General features: G+C 40.7%; 1 protein-coding gene across 1 annotated transcript in view; it reads right to left on the bottom strand.

Annotated features, from left to right (window-relative positions):
- The window catches only part of LOC126402426 (plexin-A1-like), a 354,576-nt gene that overhangs the window by 167,875 nt on the left and 165,499 nt on the right, over nt 1–21,202 (bottom strand). Inside the window, exon 4 of the mRNA XM_050064404.1 lies at nt 10,306–10,437. Within this exon, the coding sequence (XP_049920361.1) occupies nt 10,306–10,437 (132 nt within the window). The remainder of the gene's footprint in view (nt 1–10,305; nt 10,438–21,202) is intronic.

Below are 21,202 nucleotides of genomic sequence, written 5' to 3'. Positions count from 1 at the left end.
AAAGATATGAGGCAGTATGGGAATAATTATCATCAAACTCTTGCCAAGAAAGTGAATAAGTGCATTTTACAAAACTATGCCATTAAAGTTGTATACAGAATTGTTTTCTTAACTGTAGAGATGTATAAGATATATGGTACTTGGCTCCAAAAAATCTGCACATGCATTCAAACGCAATTATATACACAAAAATGTACTCTCATACACTCCGCAGACACACACACACACACACACACACACACACACACACACACACACACTTAGTCACTCTGTTTAGTTCTTCCACAAATCAACTTTAGCCCATTTCCTTGTTCAAACCCAAGTCACGCTGTTCCTCTCAACCACATTAAGACATACCTCTCTTTCTCTCACTGTCTGACTCCTTGACCGTCTCACAAATCACATTCTGATCAGCCGATCACTCATCTCTCTGCCTTGACAGACAGCTGCAGTGTTTGTGTGTGTGTGTGTGTGTGTGTGTGTGTGTGTGTGTGTGTGTGTGTGCATTTGTTTGTAAGTTAGGAAAAGGCGAGGACTTTGGCTGACATCAAGCCATCTAAAAAATGCACATTTTAAAAAAGTGTATCAAACTGTTGTTAGTTGTCCTTTCTTTGTTGTTTTTTTTACTGTAAATATGTGATTAATATCATGATAACACAATGAAATATGATGTTTAAAATATATGAGTTCTTTAAGGTTATTAGTCATCTTTCCTTTTGTATTATGTGTCTTTGAAATAACAATAAAATGCAAATACAATTGGTTTGGAAATTCCATGCTAATTGCCTCAACTGCACTTTGTGGTGAGGCAGCGTCATGTGCACTTTCAAATGTTTTTCAGTTGATTACAACCATGAGGAAACAAGCCTCATATCCAACTCTAAAACCCTCACAAGAAAACCTCAAAACACATCCAACAGGCTCCACACAGACTGCTAATGAGCACAGGAGCGACTGCTATCAACACTTCTAGCAGCACTTCCTCTGCTGTTGTCAGCTTAAGAAACAGAAAAGGCTTGGCATAATTTTTTTTTTCTTTCAGAGTGGCTGTTTACATCTGCTTTGGAGCCACTATTCGTGTTGGATGTGCGAAAAATGTTTAAATAAAGTCTGTTTGAGCATCTTGTGGATTTATCCAGTGGCATCAACAGAGGTCAGTAAAAGTCAAGTGTTAAACTTGAACTTTAGATAGCAGCAGTCCTGAAGGACTTCTTGTGCAGAACATCTTGCTCAGAGATACTTCAGGAATGATATTCACAGTTGTCCCCTGCTTGAAATGACAGTGTCTTTAAGCAACAGTCTTACCCACCCCGTCACTAATTTCAACTTGCCCACGCAAAAACAGCTGCTGCTAAGACATGCCATTCCAAAACTCAACTCACCAATTAGCTAACAGGGCCTAAGGGCACTTCCAGTAGATTTCTGTATCCTTGCCTCATTATTCTCCCTGTCCCTGTCTCCACTTACATTTTTTAGCAACTTCAGAGTTGGACAAACACCAAAGAAACTGCTTAAAAAGGACCGCACGGCAGTCTTTTCTCCCTGACCTCCAAGTGCAGTAAATGCTGAGTGAATTGAATATGAACCTTCTCTGATGTGGTGCCAGGGGTAGGGTTTCTCCACAGTGCAGTACAGTACGGCTAAGTACATTTCTGTACTGTAGCTAAATCGATACACGGAGGTACATCATCGGACCATTATGCTACTGTCTGCGCGGCTAACGGAGGCAGGGGCGGAGGCATTGCTGCTAGCGGGTCACCTTACGAAGCTGTTTTACAAGTGCAGAGGCTTGACCTTGCCCTGTGTGTTCAGTAGTGGAAATGTGGTGGTGATGCAACAGCAGAGGAAAGATCAGAGGCTGGGCTCGACCTCACGGGCATCAATACAAGAAGTGGATTAGAAATCCACAAAACAAGCAAAAATTTTAAATACAAGTCCTCAGGCAGTTTGTAGTGAAATAAAAGAATAACTCGGCAAGCAAGCAGAAGCAAGGCTGGTAATTACACGATAAGTGAGCAATTTGGTACAAAGGTACAGTAGGAATCGATAGATAATGAGCTGTAACCCACTTAGTCATTTACTTTAAAGCAATTAGGTGATGTCATCCATAGGGACATACAGGACACAAGAAATATCTCCGTCTCAGTGATGTCAACAACAGAGCATGATGACAGGATGAAAAATCTCTCTTGCCCTACTGTTTTATTAGATCGGGACAATTTAAACATGTAACGAGGAAACAACGGGCAATGATAAAATTGATTTAGTGCCACTGTTCGTTTTTATGAGCACAAAAATGACGTGATGTCAATGAGCAGAAAGAGACAGACCAAAAGCCAGAGCCAGGCGAAGATACATGGAGTGAGAGAACATTGACAGACTGTCTATAGTGTGTGTGTGTGTGTGTGTGTGTGTGTGGCAGAGACACAAAGAGAGCCATGTATAAATCCATCGCTCGCTAATCGAAAACTCTCCTCTTGCGGTGAATCGGGCAGTTTTATGTTTTGGCACGCTGTGTGTGTGCATATGTGAGTCAGTACTGCTATACAGATACGCACTCTATACGCTGCAGTCCAATCCACCACTTTTAATTATGTGTGTGAGTGAATATGGGGAAAGGTAAATTGCTCTGTCAAGCTGGGAAATGGGCTTTTTGATGTTGGAGCTCTCATCACTTGGCATTTCTATTATTCAACAAGGGGAGAGGAATGGGCCGATGAAGAGGAGGAGGAGAGGAGAAGAAGAGGACAAACAGGGTGAAGGCATACCCCACGTCTAAGAATGATTATCACAGAGAGTATGTATATAACAGGCTTTCAAGTTGTGGTGAGTAGAGTCCTAATGCTGGCCTCACTGAGGACACAAGCTCTGCAAGTGCTGTATTGGTTTTACAGCCTAGAACTTAACTGATCAAAACAAGCAAAAGTCTGACAGAGTTAGCAACTAGCTGAACATGGAGGAGCATTTAGCAGCAGAGAGTCAGATGTGTCCCTCAAGAGCTTGTGGACAAACAGAGGTAAAATGAGTATTTATAGGAAACTTAAAAACACCATGTCGCCAAGCAGAAGAATTACTCCAAATTAATGCCAATCTATCTTTATGTTTGTTTGTTTTATTGTGTTTGGCGTGAAATCGATACTCACACAATAGAGAACGTGTACATCAAGCTGTGAAGGACGGGGTGCCATTGTGTGAGGTACACACTCTATTACAACACATTCACTCCAACCTCATCACATATTGACGCTTGGTCATGGACTTTTCACATTGAGATATGATGTGCAAGGTACCCTGAATGCATTGGTTGTTGATGTCCTAGGACGCTGTGTCAACTTCAGCCTGTTGCATGCACTGTCTGAATTAAAAATACACTTCCGTTTTCACAGGAAATGTACAATTTGCATACAGTTGCTTTCAACATAAATGCACTACGTTGGTACAACACTGCAAACTAACATTTTGTTCTTCAACAAAAACGCACGTGGTTACATTTAGCCAACACACACAAGTGGTTGGGTTTAGGCAACAAAAACACATGGTTGGGGAAAAAAGAACAGGATTTGGTTTTACAATCATATGGGAGGCGAACACCAAAGTCTGTGGTTGTTAGGCCCATCCACCACCCCTCCTGTCTGCCTCCTACTCGCACTTCAGCCTCTTTAACTTACATTGCTGTCCCGCCATGTTTCCCCCATTAAATAATAATAGCAACCGGCAACATATCATGCCGATGTAAAAGGATGGCCTTCTTCATCTGAGTCTGAGGATGAAAGTCACTGTCCAAGTGCCAGTATGCGACGACTTTGCCGTTTGATCAGGTTGTCTGTTACCTGTGCCTGCTACAGTGATTAGGCTCCCTGTTTACCTTTTGTATTTTGTTTGGTTCAACAGGCTAATTTAGTGAAAAGGAGTGCCACCTCAGCTTTGTAAGTATTACTGTGCTCCCACAGTTCGCTGCCTTGTGAATTATACAGACATTATAAAGTGAAATTTAAGGACTTTAAAGTACTTTTTAAGCACTATTTTTTTTTCAAGGATGTCACTCAAAGCAAATATGCAAATTCATTTTCAAATATAAATTTTTATTGAATATAAATAAATGTTGTGATCAATATCTCTCATTTAAGCAAAGGGTTGTTATCACACTTTCCTAGGTAAATTTACTGCCTAAAATCCTCAACAAAACATTTGATTGTCATAAAACCATCTGAATACAGCAACAGGAAACAATGCCAGCTAGAACTTACTGTTACGTGTTACTTTCACATTTCAGCAGAGCTATTACAGTGGTGCACCACTGAAGAGAGAGTGGAAAACAAATCACAGTGAAAAGCTGGCTCATTAAGTTAAGTCATGTTGGGTTTAACAAAGGCCAACTGGTTTGGCCGGCAGGGCATCATCTAGTCAAGGAAGATATGAAAAGGAGAGTGTGCTGCAGTTTAATACAATAGCAATGCATCCAAATTCACAAAGGAAAAAGCTGAGCAATTTCTGATCCTGGGCAAATTAATTGTAATGATATGATAAATAGAACTTTGGTCAAAATAAGACAGTGTTAAGTGGTTCATTTGAATTTCAAGGATTTTTTTTAAACACAAAGGGGCTATTTTCAAGGTATTCCAGCATTTAATTTTCCCCCCTCAAATTCAGGCACTTAAGGTACCTTGTGAGAACCCTGCCTATCAGATCTTGCACTCAGTCACTGGGAATTCGTAATTTTTAATCTAATGCTAAGTGTATGCCTTCAGGTGTAATGTTAATACACATTCCCTACAGCTCAGGACTATTTTTTTTTTTATGTATATACCCTCTATAAAACTTTTCTTGTGTTGTTAGCGACAGAACATACTACAAACTTGGGATATTTTTTTTAACTTAACTGTCTGTTTTATTGCTTTCTGCTCAATAAAAGAAGGTAATGAAAGAAAACCATCTAACAACCTGAAGTTCAGCATCAAGTTGGACTAAATTTTTATTTACATCTTGCTCATACTTATATTAGTTAAAAATGTCTTTAATAACAGACTGAAGACTATGTTGTAGTTATACCAGTTTTAGAGTACCATTAACTTAAAAAAAACTTGAGCAAAAAGGAGTTGGGATCACAGTTGGACCCTTGTGGGCGTGGCTCATCCTCTAGGAGCCATTTTGGGGACCCAGGCTCTTTGGAAAAGAAGTGGCTACATTTCTAAACTTCTGCTTTCTCAACGCAGCTGATAAAATGTGGTTAAACTGTGTGCTATTTCGGTCAGGGACTTGTTCATTACTTTTTTTGTTCTCATTAGACTGGATCGGTGAATGTAACTAAATGTCTATAGTCCAGGGAAAACAGCTACAGTTTTTCTTTTGGATACTTTTTTTTGGCTTGAAAAACGCTGAAGTTTATACACCCCAGGGCTTGGCCAGCGACCTTAAACCCTGATACATTATCTCGAGTCCAGACAGCCTCTGGCTAGGAAGACGCTGCTCATCAGCAGGCCAGGGAGGCTCTGCATACACTCTGGTCCTGTACTGTCTGGAACACAAGTTCACATTCTGCAGCAGGGGGAAGATCCTTATTCTTTACTATGCTGTCTGAAGCGGCTACTGGGAGAGCAGTTACTCCACAAACTCTCTCCATCTGAGAGAGACAGAAGTGAGGACCCCGAAGAATATTGAAAAGATGAGGCAGGAAGAGTTGGGAGAAAGGAACAGACCATATCCTGCGAACCAATTATATTTCCCCACCTCCTCAGCTCTCTCCACCTTTCTCTCTTTCCTTTTCCCTGACTGAACTGTGAATTTGGTCCATGCTGGAGCTGGGCCATTACTGCTTCACAATGACATGGGCATTGTGAAGCAGTAATGGCAATTAATTTACACAGACTGAAAATGCGAAATTTAAAACAAAACTATTAGTTAATAGAAGCAGAAGCAGTAATATAAATCTCTACTAACCTGCACTTCTCTATTGCTTTTGGACATTTTTAAAGGAGTACTTAACATGTAAAGTTAATAGACATTTTTTGAAATGCACTTATTTGCTTTCTTGGTGAGTTATATAAGAATATCGATACCACTCTCATATCTGCTAGCAAGAGAAACAAGCAATTAGCTTAGTTTAGCATAAAGCAGACAGAAACATCAGAATCTCCAAGGCGTCACTTCGCCCAGCAAAAATATAGTTCCAGCACACAACCCTTCATCTTATCGCCTAATACATAAAATGTGTTAATAAGTAAAATTAAGAGGTGCTGGCAAGCAGAATTTTTTAAGCTAGCTGTGGCCCCTACCTCCACTCTTTATGCTATCGAAGGTTAATTGTGCTACCTGTAGCTTCATGTTGAATATATTCAATCCTTAAAGTGGACCAGTTGTAATTTGTCCACTCTTTAGGTCAAAAAAGCTCAGGGCTTTTACCCAAATTAAAAGACAACACTGAATTTGTTATTTTGTCAAGTGAGTGGTTAGTCAGTGAGTTTTTAGCCATGTGAGTCCTTAACATCCACCACTAGGGCTGTCACCATAACCACAATATTGTAATACTGCACTATTGACAAGCCAACTGTTAGCCAGCAACTGCCACAACTGCTATGTTCATGCTTTTCCTTTTCTTCACAGGAGTGCCGCGTGTTTACACAATGCTACAAATGCCAGCAGCATGACAAGGCGCTGAGTGTCAACCTTGGGTAAAATGTTGCAACCGCTTGTAACTGTCACTTTTTACCTAGCCATCCAATCACAGTGGAGGAGGGGTGGGACAAATACCACAAAGACCAGCCATCACATCGCTGAACAACAACCACAATGAAGGACAAATTAATGCTGAGCTAAAAAAGACTGGTGGGTTCATCCTCTCTCCCTACTTGCTTCAGCCCTCCCTTCAACCAGAGCAAGTACTCTACCTTGTGCCGACATTTCTACTTCCCCAGTTATTCCTTATCATAGCAACCAGACGCAACTTAAGCACCTCAGCTGGAAAAAAAGAAGCTGCGCCCCATTGCCCTGCAGTGCTCTTCATTTAACAGTGAACAAGTATTTAATTTTATTTAAAACTGTGCCATCTTTGTTATTTAAAAAGCAACATTACACCTAATAATAGCCTAGCAATAAAGCTTATCTATAAAGCACGAATATCCAGATAAATGAAGTAATTTGCAGAGGAAACAAAAATGGGGGTAATACTGCATATCACGCTTTTGTGGTTTCTACAAGGCTTCTCTTCTGTCACCAGACCTTCTTAGAGTCATGGCACTAACATGCACAGACATGTGGTGAACATATCAGCGCTCATCAAAAATAAAACAGTGGCTTTAATAATTGAAAAAGACTTTCTGGTGGCAATAGCAATCATCTTTAATGCAGATGACAGGAGTTAAAAGGGGAAAGCTGTGAACAATCCCAGCATGAACTTTCAGCATTCTTCATTCTGGTGAACAGCTGCTGGCTCAAACAGAGACGCTTGTTGAACATAGGGCCAATGCTGGGATTACCATCCTGAATGATATCATCGCTCAAATCTTAATACTGTGGTCTCTCGCCAATTTTTTGTAAACATATATTATTCTGAAGGATTCCCAAAGCTTTGGCTGGGACTTTGTTATTTTTCTAAAAAATGAAAGTAGTATTTCCGGCATGGTGGTGATGTAGAAATTCAGCCTTGTCTGTAATTCTAATACGTGCAGGTGAATTGTAATACATTTAAGAATTTAATCTCATTCTGAATCAACTTTTCCTTGTATACTTGCATGATTCTGTGGCTCAGTGTGTTTGTTTCAAAACACAGTGTGTATGTATTTGTGTGGGTGGACTCCCTCGATTTGAATATGTATTTCTGGATCTCTCTGTACACTACATTTCAGCCTTCTGGACTGCTATCCATGATCAAAGGGCCTTATTTCCCCTGTCACATCAACACCAACGCCGTCCATTCGAATCAATTACACTCAACTTCCTCTTTGCGCTTATTAAGACACGTGGAAGTCAATTATGCCTAATTGCTGGTAAATTACACAGCACTCACATGGCAGTTACTGTCCACGTACCGGGGAAGTCTTGTTGAAGGTTATCACATCGCAGTCATTAAGCGTTATGAGATAAGAGGGCTGTGCAGGTAAAGGAAGGAGAGCAGGTAAAGTGGAGGAAATGGCCATAGCTGGACTCCGCAATGTGCAGTATCACACTATCATGAATGAAGTAATTTTAAGATAACAACCACTACATGCCAGGATTATATTCTACATATCACGCTGCAGATGAGGTCAGTGTGGGAAATGAGACGTCAATGAGACAATGTAGCTTAAAATAAGAAAATACATAATATAACCAAGCATAATTGACTATGGTCAAAAAAAGAAATCTTGAGTTTGCAATGATGTTCTGTAAACCTGCTGTCTTTCATGATCAAACTATTCTTTCCCTTTGTTGTTTATGAATGTGTTTTGGAAGTTAGTTGGGTTGAAAGCCATCTGTTATTTAATGAAGAAATCATCTGTACATCCTCAACAAATATTTGATTTTAGAAACTTGGTGACAGAGTGACTACTCAGCTAGCTGGTGAACTAATGTTACTGGCAAGCAAACCACTATCATTACATAAATAGTTACTGACAGGGATGCAGCGATTTATTGACTGAACATTGGTATTGATTGATTGGTATTCATCTTGTTGACTGCCATCAAGCTATCTGCAAAGAAGATGAAATTCACTAATGGCAGTGGCTGATGTTTTTCTGTTGTCTATCGATTTAGCGCAGGCCAAAAAACAGGGCTCAAGACTAATGGCATCCCATCATCCCGGAGACATGGTAAAACCATGTCTGGGACAAAGAGAAATGTTTCTTGGGACCTCAGTTCAAGGCAACTCAGTTCACCTGTTCCTCATTACTCACAGCCAGTATATATATACCTCAGCCTCATAGACACTCTTTGCTTGGTAGTTCTCTGCCAGTCATGCAAGACTCTCCAGCGCTTTATTCCAGACTGATTCCCCATTGCTGACCATGCCTGCTCTGTCTGATTCCTAGTAAACACATCAGTCTTCTGTCCCCAATCTTGAGACCTGCATCCACGTCCTTGGTTTCTGTTTGCCTGTAGCTGCTTGGCATTTCCATCCAATAAACCTGCAGTGTGGGTGTTCCAGTCTGCTTACCTGTGGTTTCTTGCGACCCGGAGATTTACACTGTGTCACCACTCTCGCCATCGTGTGTGCATACTGTGAGTATTTACCTGCTGGCTACTTGACTCTCCACCTGGCCTCAACCTGCCTTCTGCCTGTCCTCTACTGGTGCTTGTGCTTGGACTGAGTACTTACCTGGTTCTGGATCTCCTGCCTTCTTGACTAAGTCCCCTATCTGCTCCTCCACAGTACTATTGCCTGTTACTGAACTGATATGTGTTTGTTGAGCGAACGCCACCACTCACTCACCTACCTCTTGGCTCGGTACAGCCTGCCAAACCAGCTGGGCTGCCAAGGACTTTGTGTAAAGACTTTACTGGATTGTTGAATTGTATTGTATGCTGTTTACTAATCCTGCTCTGTACCTGCTGAGTCATAACAGTAAACGTCATTACCAACTGCTCCTAGTCTCTGTTGTGCTGCTTTTGAGTCCTCATACCACCCGTAATACAAACAAACAAAACAAGTAATTTTGTTGTTATTGTGATAAATCTTTCACACACCAATTAAAATGCAAAAAATATATGTATACTGTATCCCTGGTGGGAGGTGATATGGAGCTTCATCCTATATATGACACATTTTAATATTCATGATATTAATTAGCACTTATGACTCTATGCGTGTGTGCAATACTGCTTAATATGCAAACGTGCTCATGCCCTATATGGGGTACTGTATGTATGTAATTAGCTCGATTGTTCATTCCCCAGTGTATGTTTTTAATACATCTTTCCCCATGAAGTCTTTATGGTGCTATTCCATTGTCTTCATGTTCTTTCTTCCTCCTTTCTCCCTTTCTAACCTTTACTTTATCTATTGGCAGTAGTGAGGAGGTGTGTGTGCAAATATTCAGCAAGTAATGTATGTATTCATTATAAAGTGTGCATGACAACGTATGAAAGCATCAGAGTGAGGAAGCAGTGAGTGTAAACTACTTCATTGCAAACACACAAATTTTGTAAGCCATGAACTGTAATGTATCACTAGATACATTCCCAGAATCACCAGACAGATAACTGACTATTGATATTTAGTCATCTTTTTCCTCAGGGTTGTCAACATCAACTGTAGGCTACATTATGGGCTGCACTACTAACTTTGCTGGGCTTGAGATCATTACATATTTTGTGTGTGATTCATGATACCTGTTTATCGGTGAGGGCGTATAAGTACTGATGATCTGGGCTGAAGAGCAGATCTCTCAGGATGGGGCTCCCATCGCTCACCACCACATTTTCATACAGCAAGGCAGGCTGGGCAATGGAGTTCACCAGTATCTGGAAGAGAACAGAAGACAACAGCAAAGCAATGATTACAATCCATTTTTTATATATATATTGTTTAACCATATTATATATATCAAAAGAAGCAGTAACCTTGCAAAATATGATTTTTATGATTCTAAACTTCACAAACAAACACACAAACAAAAGGCTTTTGTCTTTGTTGCACCAAATAGCTTCCAGCAAAATGTTTTCATCGAAACTGTTTTCTACCAAAGAAATAGTCCCCTAAAAACATTATGTTTCATAATATTTCCATCTGAAAGAGGCAAGGAAATCAAAATGAAGATAATCTGATGAAGACAGAAGCTGCATCTATCAACTTCCAAGATGTGTTAGTGAGCAAACGTCTTAGTGGTAGCTTGTGAACTGAAATGCTTTAGCTACTCTTATTAGAGTTTATGGAATCACAGCAGTGCATTCAGTTCAGCAAATGGATGAATAGCATTACGTGCACTGTTTGGTGTAGTTTAATGCTGAAAGATAGCTTTGGCGAGGTAGTTAGCGGAAAGCTTGTGTTCAGTGTGTTTAGGTAGTGTTTTCAGTTAAGCTAGCTACCTCTCCGTGTCCCACTGATGTTACACACAAACGCTGGAACAACCAAACTTTACATGTCTTAACACTCCTTTTTCAGAATCAGAATCTTTACTGTCATTGTACAAGTACAACAAAATTGTTTTTATTATTTATTGATGCAGTTAGTTAAATCTTTAAATTGTTTGTCAACTGTTTACTACATTTTGTCAATTTGAGAAATCCTGATCTCCATTAACAGATACCTGCATATGTTTGCAGTATGTAGGCAACTGTACAATATTTTGGTATCTGAAAATGGTTTCTGTTTGTAGTCCATTTGTAGTCCAAGTAGTACTGATCAATCACATTCAAGCAGGCAAATTACCAGTCTGTGTGGAGAAGAAAACAGGCGGAACGCATTGGCTGAAATGCAACCTTCGAACGCATTGGCTGACATTGATTTTGCTTTTACTCAGTTTTTATTTTATCTGTCTACATTTATATGTAGATATCCGGTCTCCCAAAATATTAGCCTTTGCCTACAGAGGCTTATTGTTGTCAGACCAATCATCGATTGGTTCTAAGATTGGGGGGGGCTCCACACTACACACCGTCTGTCCCATGTCCCATTATTTGGTGTAGCCTGTTTTAATACTCCCATGTTATTTTTCTTATTATTATCCTCAAACATCAATTGGTTGGTGTAACACGTCACCCTAAAGACCAATGCCAAATTCATGCTGAATCCTTTAAATTTTTGTTAGGCTCATTCCATATTTCCTGGAAAGTCTCCTCTAATGTACAGCATTTATGTGTGGGGAAAAAAGCAGCCAAATCCCAATCCATCTTGTGTAACACTTTAAAGTTTACTTCAAATGTTGCAGTCAGCTGAAAAACAGCTACTGAGGTGACAGATGAAATTTTCAGCACTTTCATTTGGTTCTCAATTTATGCTGAAACTCAAAATCATACCAGCTGGTTATGATGCCACACTGTAGAGGGTACAACTATAGTACTCGACTAAATGATGGCTCTTTTGATGGTGCTTACAGTGTTAAGTCTACTGGCAAAATTAAAGAGTTATGAGGGTCTCTCCCTCTGTACCAGCAAGTAAATCTTTTTCTTCCTCTCTCTGCTACTGTCTTCTCCGGATCTTTCTCTTTCTAATTTCCCGACCTCGATCTGCTCATCCATCACCTGACAGCAGTTTAGTCTGAAACAACTTTTCTGTTTTTCTGTCGCCTAGACTCACTCTGTCATCTCTCTTTTTTTTCTTCCTTCGTCTCAACAGTCCCTGTGGTTATTATCTGCCAAATCACTACCAGTTTCCTTAATCTTTTTTTTCTGAACAGAAGGTTCATTAACAGACAGTCTGTCATCGCTGTATGTGCTTTTGTTGCTTAAGAGGAGGAAGCAGTTTTGTTTAAAAGTCAAGTGCTTTGACAAATCAGCTTTGAGGAGTTACTCAGAGGGATGCTGAGTCTAAATTGTGGAATTTTACTCTAAAAGGTCAAACGTGATGTATGTACAGAACAGAAAAGAGGAAGTTTTATTGGTAGGGCAAATACTGTTTACATATTTCCAAATATTTCTCCACAAAAGTTGCAAATTACCAAACTTTTCCTGACTTCTAAAGTATTTTTGCATGTGGAAGAGGTGTATCTAAGTTGTTGAAGTCCAAAGGTCATTTGTTTTAGCAGTCCCTTATGTTGCTCCCACATGAACACAAACACACTGAAACTTTTATTGATGTGAGTGTGACCTTTTGTCCCCTTGTACTTCTGGCTCTGATGATTTCCCTCTCTCTCTCAGTCTTTTCTGTGAACAACGATACAGCTGAGCTCACACTCCACTCACACATTCCTCACGTACACACACACACACACACACACACACACACACACACACAGTTAAAAAAAACCCAAACACTTTATTTGTCCACTCTAAAACAGCTACATGCCCTGGGTCGCCGTATCACTTGTGACAATGAGTGAAGGACTGTGGCGGTGCGAGGGGGGAATAGGAGCAGGAAGCGTGCTCTGGCCTACAGCTTGGGGCAGAGGGCAGTTGGAGTGGGATTCAGGTCAGCTGGCACAGAGGGGACTGCAGACTGGAGCAGGTGACTACAGAGTCTCATCTAGTCTGCTGGCCTGCAGGTTTCTGCTCTCCTTCTGTGACCTCTGGAAGTTAGAGTGTCCAAACACAGACTTCTCACTTAAAGCCTCACTCCAGTCTATTGTGGCATTGCTATTATATTTAATATATTTCTGAGTCATTTCCTGACAATGTTGATTAGCCACATTATTAACCAAACAGTTTTGAACAATCAGCTTCATTTTGTGCTTAGTTTAAAAGAGAAAGTAGTTGCTGAAGGTCATACTCTATCCTCCAAGCTATGGGCAGATTATGAGACAATATGCCCCGGGCACAGATATGCAAAAGGCACTACCATCTCTCCTATGCAGGAGCAAGACACATAGACTTTGCCATGGTTTTGACCCCTTTTTTCCTTGCTGTTTTGTGTCTCTTGATAGTTGTCAGGCCTCTTTTTGTGATAATGTGTCTCTTTAAGGTACTTTTGTGTCTTCAGTAGTTGTTTTGTCTCTCTTCCCAGTTCCTTTGTATCTCTTTTTGGTTTTTTTGTGTGTGTCTCTTTGTGGTCATTGTGAGTCTCCTCTTGGTCGGTAACATAGACTGTATAAAAAAGATTTACTACATAACAGCTCCCCAAAAGTGAAGCCAAAACATCTCAATCGCCCCCTGGTGGCTGGCTGCAGTAAAGGCCATAAACTTCATCCCCTCCATGCTAGCAGATGGGACATGGTCCAAACTAAAAGATCAAATATATTCTTCCCAAATATGGTTTCTGTCAATTTCGGTCATTCTTATCATGCTGCTATATGTACAAGTGCTTGTTTTTCCGATAAGTTTGGTTTTAATTTGTTATGTGATGCTATAAAAAGAGGATTTGACTGACAGCTATGTGTGCTAATTGGTGTGCTCATGATCAGTGACACTCCTCGCCATTGGGTCAGACAGGTGTTTGGACAGGAAGCTGACACCGCGGAGATCACCACTGCACAGACTCTGGCTCCAAATGACATCGCCAGTGCAAGGTGGCAGCAGCTGTATGCAGAATATTCTGGCTTTATTTTTGTACAGCAGGGGTAAGTGGAGTGGACTCTATGGTCGGTATGTATTGATATGAGTAACATTTTGCAGGTTAAAGCCAGGGGGAGGGCCCTGACACTTTGGGCCCCTGGGCTTGTGCCCAGTAGGCCCAATCAGTAATCCATCCATGGTCCAAGCTTTCGCAGGTGCATTGTGGCTCTTTGCATCAATATCGTTGTGAGCTAGATAGTAATTTTCATGAGCGCAAACCCACAGTGAGCTAACTTATTCATGAGCACACAACCACTGAGTCAAAGAGCGAGTTGAGAGTCAGTGCTCAGCGACACTCTCATTCAGGGAGCTTGCCTAATAGCACAAAGCAGACCCAGTGACCTGACGAACGATAGCTGATTTGAAATGATATAGCAAAAGCAGACGTTGCGCTAGACTTTTTCGTCGCCGGTCATTTTGACCGACAGGGTCATAAAAATCCGGTCATAATCTATTTTTACCGGTCATTTTAATTTTCGCTTTTAAATGATAATAAAGATATTCAAAGGCATTTCGTTTTCATTCGTTCGTTTTTATTAAATCCAACAAGTAAGTTAAAAAGTGTGCATTAATAAGGACATGAACGAAAAGATGAACAGACATCCACACACCCGTGCCATTAGGCTTCGCCCTGGACACACCGGACGGCACTAACGCGTCACTAACGCGTCTGGTGTGTCCAGGGCATTATGTAGTTATGCCTGTAGGCTCGGTGACACAAAATTAAAATTGTAATGAAGTGATTATAGTATTGACAAATGTGTTCGGTTATGCACTGTTGTGTTATTTTAAATTATAAACACAGTATTTTCTCCTCACGTTCCTCAGTGCGTGCTGTTGTTATTTTATTTTGAAATTTGGCCGGATTCTCTCGTCTTTTCTGTGTCCGACTTCCTGTTTGGTACGATCCGCTGAAAAATAGACCAGACGCCAAACTGAAGCGCTGCCTCCGCGGGCGCTCCGCTCTGCTCAGCGGCCTGTGTGGACAGTCAGATAGGTTAACATGGGCGCTGACTGAAAACTGCCTCCGCTGCTGGGCACCGTGCTTCGGTTCCACGTCCGGTGTGTTCAGTGCGTTATGTCAACAACGCTACATGAAGCAGATGAATGAAAAAGTCATTCATCTGCTTCATGTAGCGTTGTTGACATAACGCCCTGGACACACCGGACGCGGAACCGAAGCACGGCGCCCAGCGTGTCCAGGGCGTTATGTCAACAACGCTACATGAAGCAGATGAATGACTTTTTCTCTGCAGTGTGAAAACGGCAGCCACTTAAACCACTGACTGTGCACTCCGCCGCCAAGTGGGCAGGGGTGGTAATTGCAACTGGTGAAAATGACAGACGGCCTTCAGATTTTCTGGTCATTGTTGTAAAAAAAAAAAACGGTCAATGACCGAGAATATCCGGTTAACGCGACCCCTGAGCAAAAGGTACTTTAGTGATGGCTATTTTGCTTGTGCTTATATGATTGTGGCACGTAATAGCGTTGTTTATTTATTCTTATATGACTAGAAAAATGCTAAAAGAGGAACATAATGAAATTGCAGTTTGGCCGCTCACTGATCTCCCAGCTGATGAGATGTGTGCAAACAACCACCAGTACAGCTGTAATGGGGGGTGTAGGATCTGCAGGTTGAGAAGCTTTAGAGGCACCGGCTGTATCTCCCAAGATGCTAACCATTGGCTCTAGTGGATACGGTCTGATGACAATTGTCTCCTTGGGGTCTTCATTTTCAGGTAAAGAAGGTGGAGAAAAATCCTCCTCTCCATGGTTTATGTGCTATTGCTATCCATGGTAATATCTATGCTGTTGCTATCCTCGCAAATGATGTTGATCTTGACAGGTACACTAGAATGGCAATCTGACTGCCATGGTAACGTTGATGGATTACGTCTGACAATTAACCACACCCCCACTCTCTGTTTGAGAAAGAACATTAACTGAAGAACAGGAAGTAACACTGGCCTAAGTTGGGCTTTAAGGGTGAGATGCTTTCATTAACACTCCAATAATCCACTTTTTTCACATGGAAAGCTTGTATAGTGTCACATTATAAAAAATAAATGTCATCTGTTTACCTAGCTGAAACCCCTGCAGGAACCAGCCTCATAAATTCCACTTCTTCTCCTTGTGTAGTCTGTACTCACTAAATTCAAAGCCATAAAAGAGAGGGGAAAAAGGCGACACTGGGGCATCTGGAACTTTTTTATGTTTCCATTTGTCCAGTTTCTCACTTTCTGGAACTTATTAGCAGAGAGCCCAGGCTATAAGATGAAAGAGACTCCTGCTCGTGAAGCAGTGTCTACCTGTTTTAAAAGGCGCTTATTAAATATGCTTTTATAACTGCTCCAAGGGTGATTATTAGACCAAAAAAACCCATAAAGGATCCCACTTTGATGTTACTGACAGCTTATGAGTCATTAAAACAGTTTTTTTTTTTTTTTACACTGATTAGTTTACCCCTTTAGAGCTAGACAATCATACATATTTTTGTCTTGCTCAGCAGGGCTTCTCTATGATGAGAACATTAATTGCTGCTATTTTGCATTCAAATTATCCACCAATCAATTAGTTTCAAAACACAATGTTTATTTGGAATATATGCCGGCTAAAGTGACATATCAATTCAGTCACTTCAATAGAAGAGAGCAGGGATGCTCCATTTATATTCCAGGCATTAAGCTACTGCTCTTTTCCAGGTTGATGTGCATTGAGGAGGCAGGAACAGGTTGCGTGTCTTGCTTAAGGACAGTGCAATAAGACATGCATCATGTCTCCGACCTTTCAGATGAAGTATGGTCTCTCTAGGCCACCTTCAGTTACGCAACTTTGGCGACAACACTTTGAGAAAGTTGGGATCAGGATGGTTAAAGGTGACTTTTCCTGATGAGTTTGCAGCTTACTCTCCAACTTTTCCCCTCTTTTTTACCACCCTGTGTGTCTCCCCTCATCGGACCTCTCTGCCGCCTCTATCCTCCTGGGATTAGGCTCATTACCAAACCAACGCTGATATTATCAAGGACACTATAACCCTCACACACACATTGACGTCCACAGGTGGACAAAGAAATGCATATCTAAGGACACACAGCCACTCTTACACACCCATGTGCCAACAAGTTCTCCAGAGAAAATACTGTTTGTCTTTGCTTTTCAGAAACAAAAACAATGTCAAGCTACTTCTACCTTTGCTCCACTTAGACAAAAGCTACACTTCTCATTGCCACCAAAAGTCCTTCTACTGAAGTCATCTTTCTAGGGCTTTTGAACAAACAGTCAATTTTCCAGTGTTAATTGTATTATACAAGCTAACTGTCAGAGTTAGCTGCCAAGGAGGCAGTTTTCAGAAACATAACAGAATATAAGAGGAGTTAACAGGAAAGAAGAGGATTAGGGAAGTGTGCGTTCATTTCACAGATGAGATTTGGTATTAACCACTGATATTTGAAAGATATGAATAGATTTACTCTGAAAAAAGTTCTGTTGTATATGACCTCACATGTACTGGTTGTAAAACTTAGTACGTACACTACCGTTGAAAAGTTTGGCATCAACTGTTGTAATGATGTTTTCCCTCTGTTTTCCAATAATGTCTGTTTTAACAGAGATAAAAACTGAAAAGTGAAAAGAACATGCCCCCACAGTGTTGCATGACGAGGTGGAACACTGTTGAAACTTCAATTCTGGATTTGTTTTCCAGTCCACGAAAGTAACCCTCTATCATTATCGAACCAAAGCAGTGCAGTTGGGCTCTAAATATTAGTTAGTCTGTTTTTTGGGGGGTCTGTAGTTTTCTCATTGGTTATATTGAATAGGATACTAAACGATACGATACGATACGATACGATACGATACGATACGATGTGATGCAATATACTTTACTGTCCCTGTAGGGAAATTTGTCTTGGACTGAATAGGTTTAAACCAGGATTTGTCAGTTCATAGTATGTTCAGCTGATATTCTAAGAGTGCGAAACCTAGACTTCTTCATATTTCTGCTGTGAAGTTTGAAGAATAGCTTTGATAAAGAAACATGCCTGTTAAATCCAGCTTGTTATAGACATTAGTGTGTGCTTGACACTGAAAGAGGAACATGCACCTGTTAAAATCTGAACACATTTTGATGCTAAGCTTCCGGTTTCTTTTACCAATGACTGGTGATTTCTTCTATTCTTAGTGAATTGTTTGTTGCTTGTCTCTCTCTGCATTTCAATCTTCAGTCTGATTGAGCCACTGTGAAATGTTTTGTTCTCTATGTAAAAAACTTGACTTTTAACACTAATAATAATTTCCATTTTTAAGGAAGACCTAAAAGCATGAAAGACATTTCAAAAATATGAGCCATTTCTGCCATCTGACTGTACTGCATGAAGGTTTTTTTTTTGGTTTTTTTTTATGGCGGGTGATTCCAAACTTTTGAACAGTAATGTAGGTCAAACTGAACACTGCTCGCAGCAGATCAAGTGAACACTGAAGACAACCATGACAGTTCTGTGTATCAACATTTAACATTAACTTATGAACCATCCTAATAAATTAAACTTCACCTTTGTTTCCTCCCACCTCCACCTGCTCACGATGATGGTTTTAAAGCAAAACTGAAAGCATAAAACTCCAGCAGTACAGGCCTTCACAAAGCAAGGATGTGTCAAATAAATGACATGAAATTTTGAAATACTCCCCTGCAAATATTCATACTGACAGCAATGTGAATTTGTGACAGTTGCAACACTTTTTCATTTAAGGTCTGAACAGATTTGTGCAAGCTCTTAAAAGTGGATACTAGCATTGCATGTTTGGAGGCAGAGGCAGAGGACAAACAGAGCATTGCCTGGCAGTCTGTAAGTTGCTGTATTGCCTAAGATACTGTATTTTATTTTATTTCCTTATGGTAACATGCTCTGAGTGAATTTGAGTTCCTCCTGGTGAACAGTTATGCAGTCAAGGGATTTTATTGTGAAGGACAAGAATGGAATCAGTGGATCTGGTACGTGCTGCCTTTGTCAAGGTTAAAAGGAGCAATTAAGTTTGCCGTCTTAGTTTGGACTACAGAGCCAGTAGTTAGTGTTGCCGCAGTGTGATTGGATGATGCCTTTATTTGCAAAGCAAAAGCTAAGAAAAATAATGACCTCATTAAAACAAAAAATGATGTTGATTTTTTGCAGCATAATATTCTTGTTCTTTGTGAAAGTACAAAACAGTTCAAAAAAATTGATTATTGACATGCAAATAAATTGCAGGAAAAAAATACCCCTGGTGTGTAAAGGCCATATATCTGTCCTCATCAGGGTAACTAAAGTCTTGTATTTTGACATTGATACATTTTAGCATGTAGGATTGTTTTGTAGCACAGTGGGAGATGCGTTCATGACTGAAGTTGGTTGGGAACGAAGAAAAAAGCTGCTGATGATGGTGGAGACAGATGAGGTGGGATGTCGGTGGGAGGTGTGGTGAAATAGAGAGAAGGATGCTTAGTGTGTGTGCACGGGAGTGTGTAGAGGAGGACAAGGTAATAAAAGTGAACAAAGGGGAGTAATGAGGTTTGGCTGGAGTGGTGCAGTGATTAATACCATGCTGGGTTCAACCACCGGTCACACCTTTGGGTCAGGTAGACGGGGGAAACACAAGCACATGCTATCAATTCTTCTTTCAAAAACTGTCCTTGATTCTTTTTTAATCCAGTGGCTTTGTTTGACTTCCTTGCTCCCATTCCTTCCGTCTCCCTTCGCTTTTTCCCCCTCCGTCTTCCCTTTTGGCATGTATTTATGGAATGCCACATGATGTATTGATTTTTTGTTCATAATCCAACTTTGCGCTTGTATTCTAGCTTTTTTCATTTGCCTCTCTTTTCTCACCTGCACTCTTCCTACCTATTTTCTCATCACTTCATTTTATCCCCACTGCTCGTCTTCACCCTGTTTCCCTTTCGTTTCTTTCCCTTCTTTCGAGATTTCTCTTTTCCGTCTTCATTTCTTCCCTTCTCTTCTCCAAGACTCCCCCTTGTCCTTTTCCTCCCCTCACAGACACAGACCTCTTTCTCCTACTGTGTGTGTGCGTCTGCAAGCGCATGTGTGTCCAGACACAGCAGTGCCCTGTCCAACCTCAGCTGTTAAACATCTAGTTAATTACACGGTTGGACAAAGGGAGGGAAGATGAAGAGAAGGAGGGAAGGATGCGGAGAGGGGGAAAAAAAGAGGGGAAGATAGGAGCAGCTTGTTAACCTTGTTAGCATTTCTCACTGAAACCAATGTTAAAAATGTCCGGTGAGGACGAGTAATGAACCAGTGTCCTAAATGTTCAAGTCGCTCTTTGATGATGGAGGGAACAGAGGGAGGGGAAAAAGCATTTCCTTAATGAAATCTATGGTGGTGTGTGTGTTAACGGCTCCTCATTGTATTCATGATCCCTAATGAAATTGATTTTGGTCTCATCTGTTGAGAGGAGGGTCTCACACACACACACACACACACACACACACACACTGCTAATAACTCTGACAGCAAGATCCTATTTCCAAAAGGAATTTAAATTTAAAGGTAGTGTATGTAACTTTTTACATGGATTAATCGTTTTTTAGTGTCAATGGATAAACAGGTTGGAACGTAGTTTAAGAACTGATAAGTACCCTGACGGTAGCCTCTCGCAGCCTGAGGACTGACTTCTATGAAAAGAACTTGGTCACATTTTCCAGGAAAATCCAAGAAATGTGATGAACTTTAACCAAGAAATCCCTTTCTGGCAGAAAGTGCTTAAGGCCAAATTCTCCCAACAGCGCGCTGCATCGCTCTTCAGCTCTGCTAAAGCGCTACAAAGTAGCTAACGTCAGCTGCTGACTGGGGGTCTGTCTAGGGTTGCCACCTTGGATTTGTGAAAAAAAGGGACACTCGACCAAATGTTTGAGGCGGAGGGCTCGGCCATTATTACCAGTTCAGACTGACCAATGAACATGAAATTCGGACATAGGAGACCAGATTTGCCATCATTCCATGTCCTTCTATGTGCCTGTATTTTATATTAATTTTTATATCAATGAAAAAAACAAATCCGTGTTACTAAATTCTTACATTTTTACATGTA

Source organism: Epinephelus moara, chromosome 16, assembly GCF_006386435.1.
Source record: "Epinephelus moara isolate mb chromosome 16, YSFRI_EMoa_1.0, whole genome shotgun sequence".
Classification (NCBI taxonomy): domain Eukaryota; kingdom Metazoa; phylum Chordata; class Actinopteri; order Perciformes; family Serranidae; genus Epinephelus; species Epinephelus moara.
Note: the sequence above shows the minus strand (reverse complement) of the source record. Positions and strands in the feature narration are given on the sequence as shown.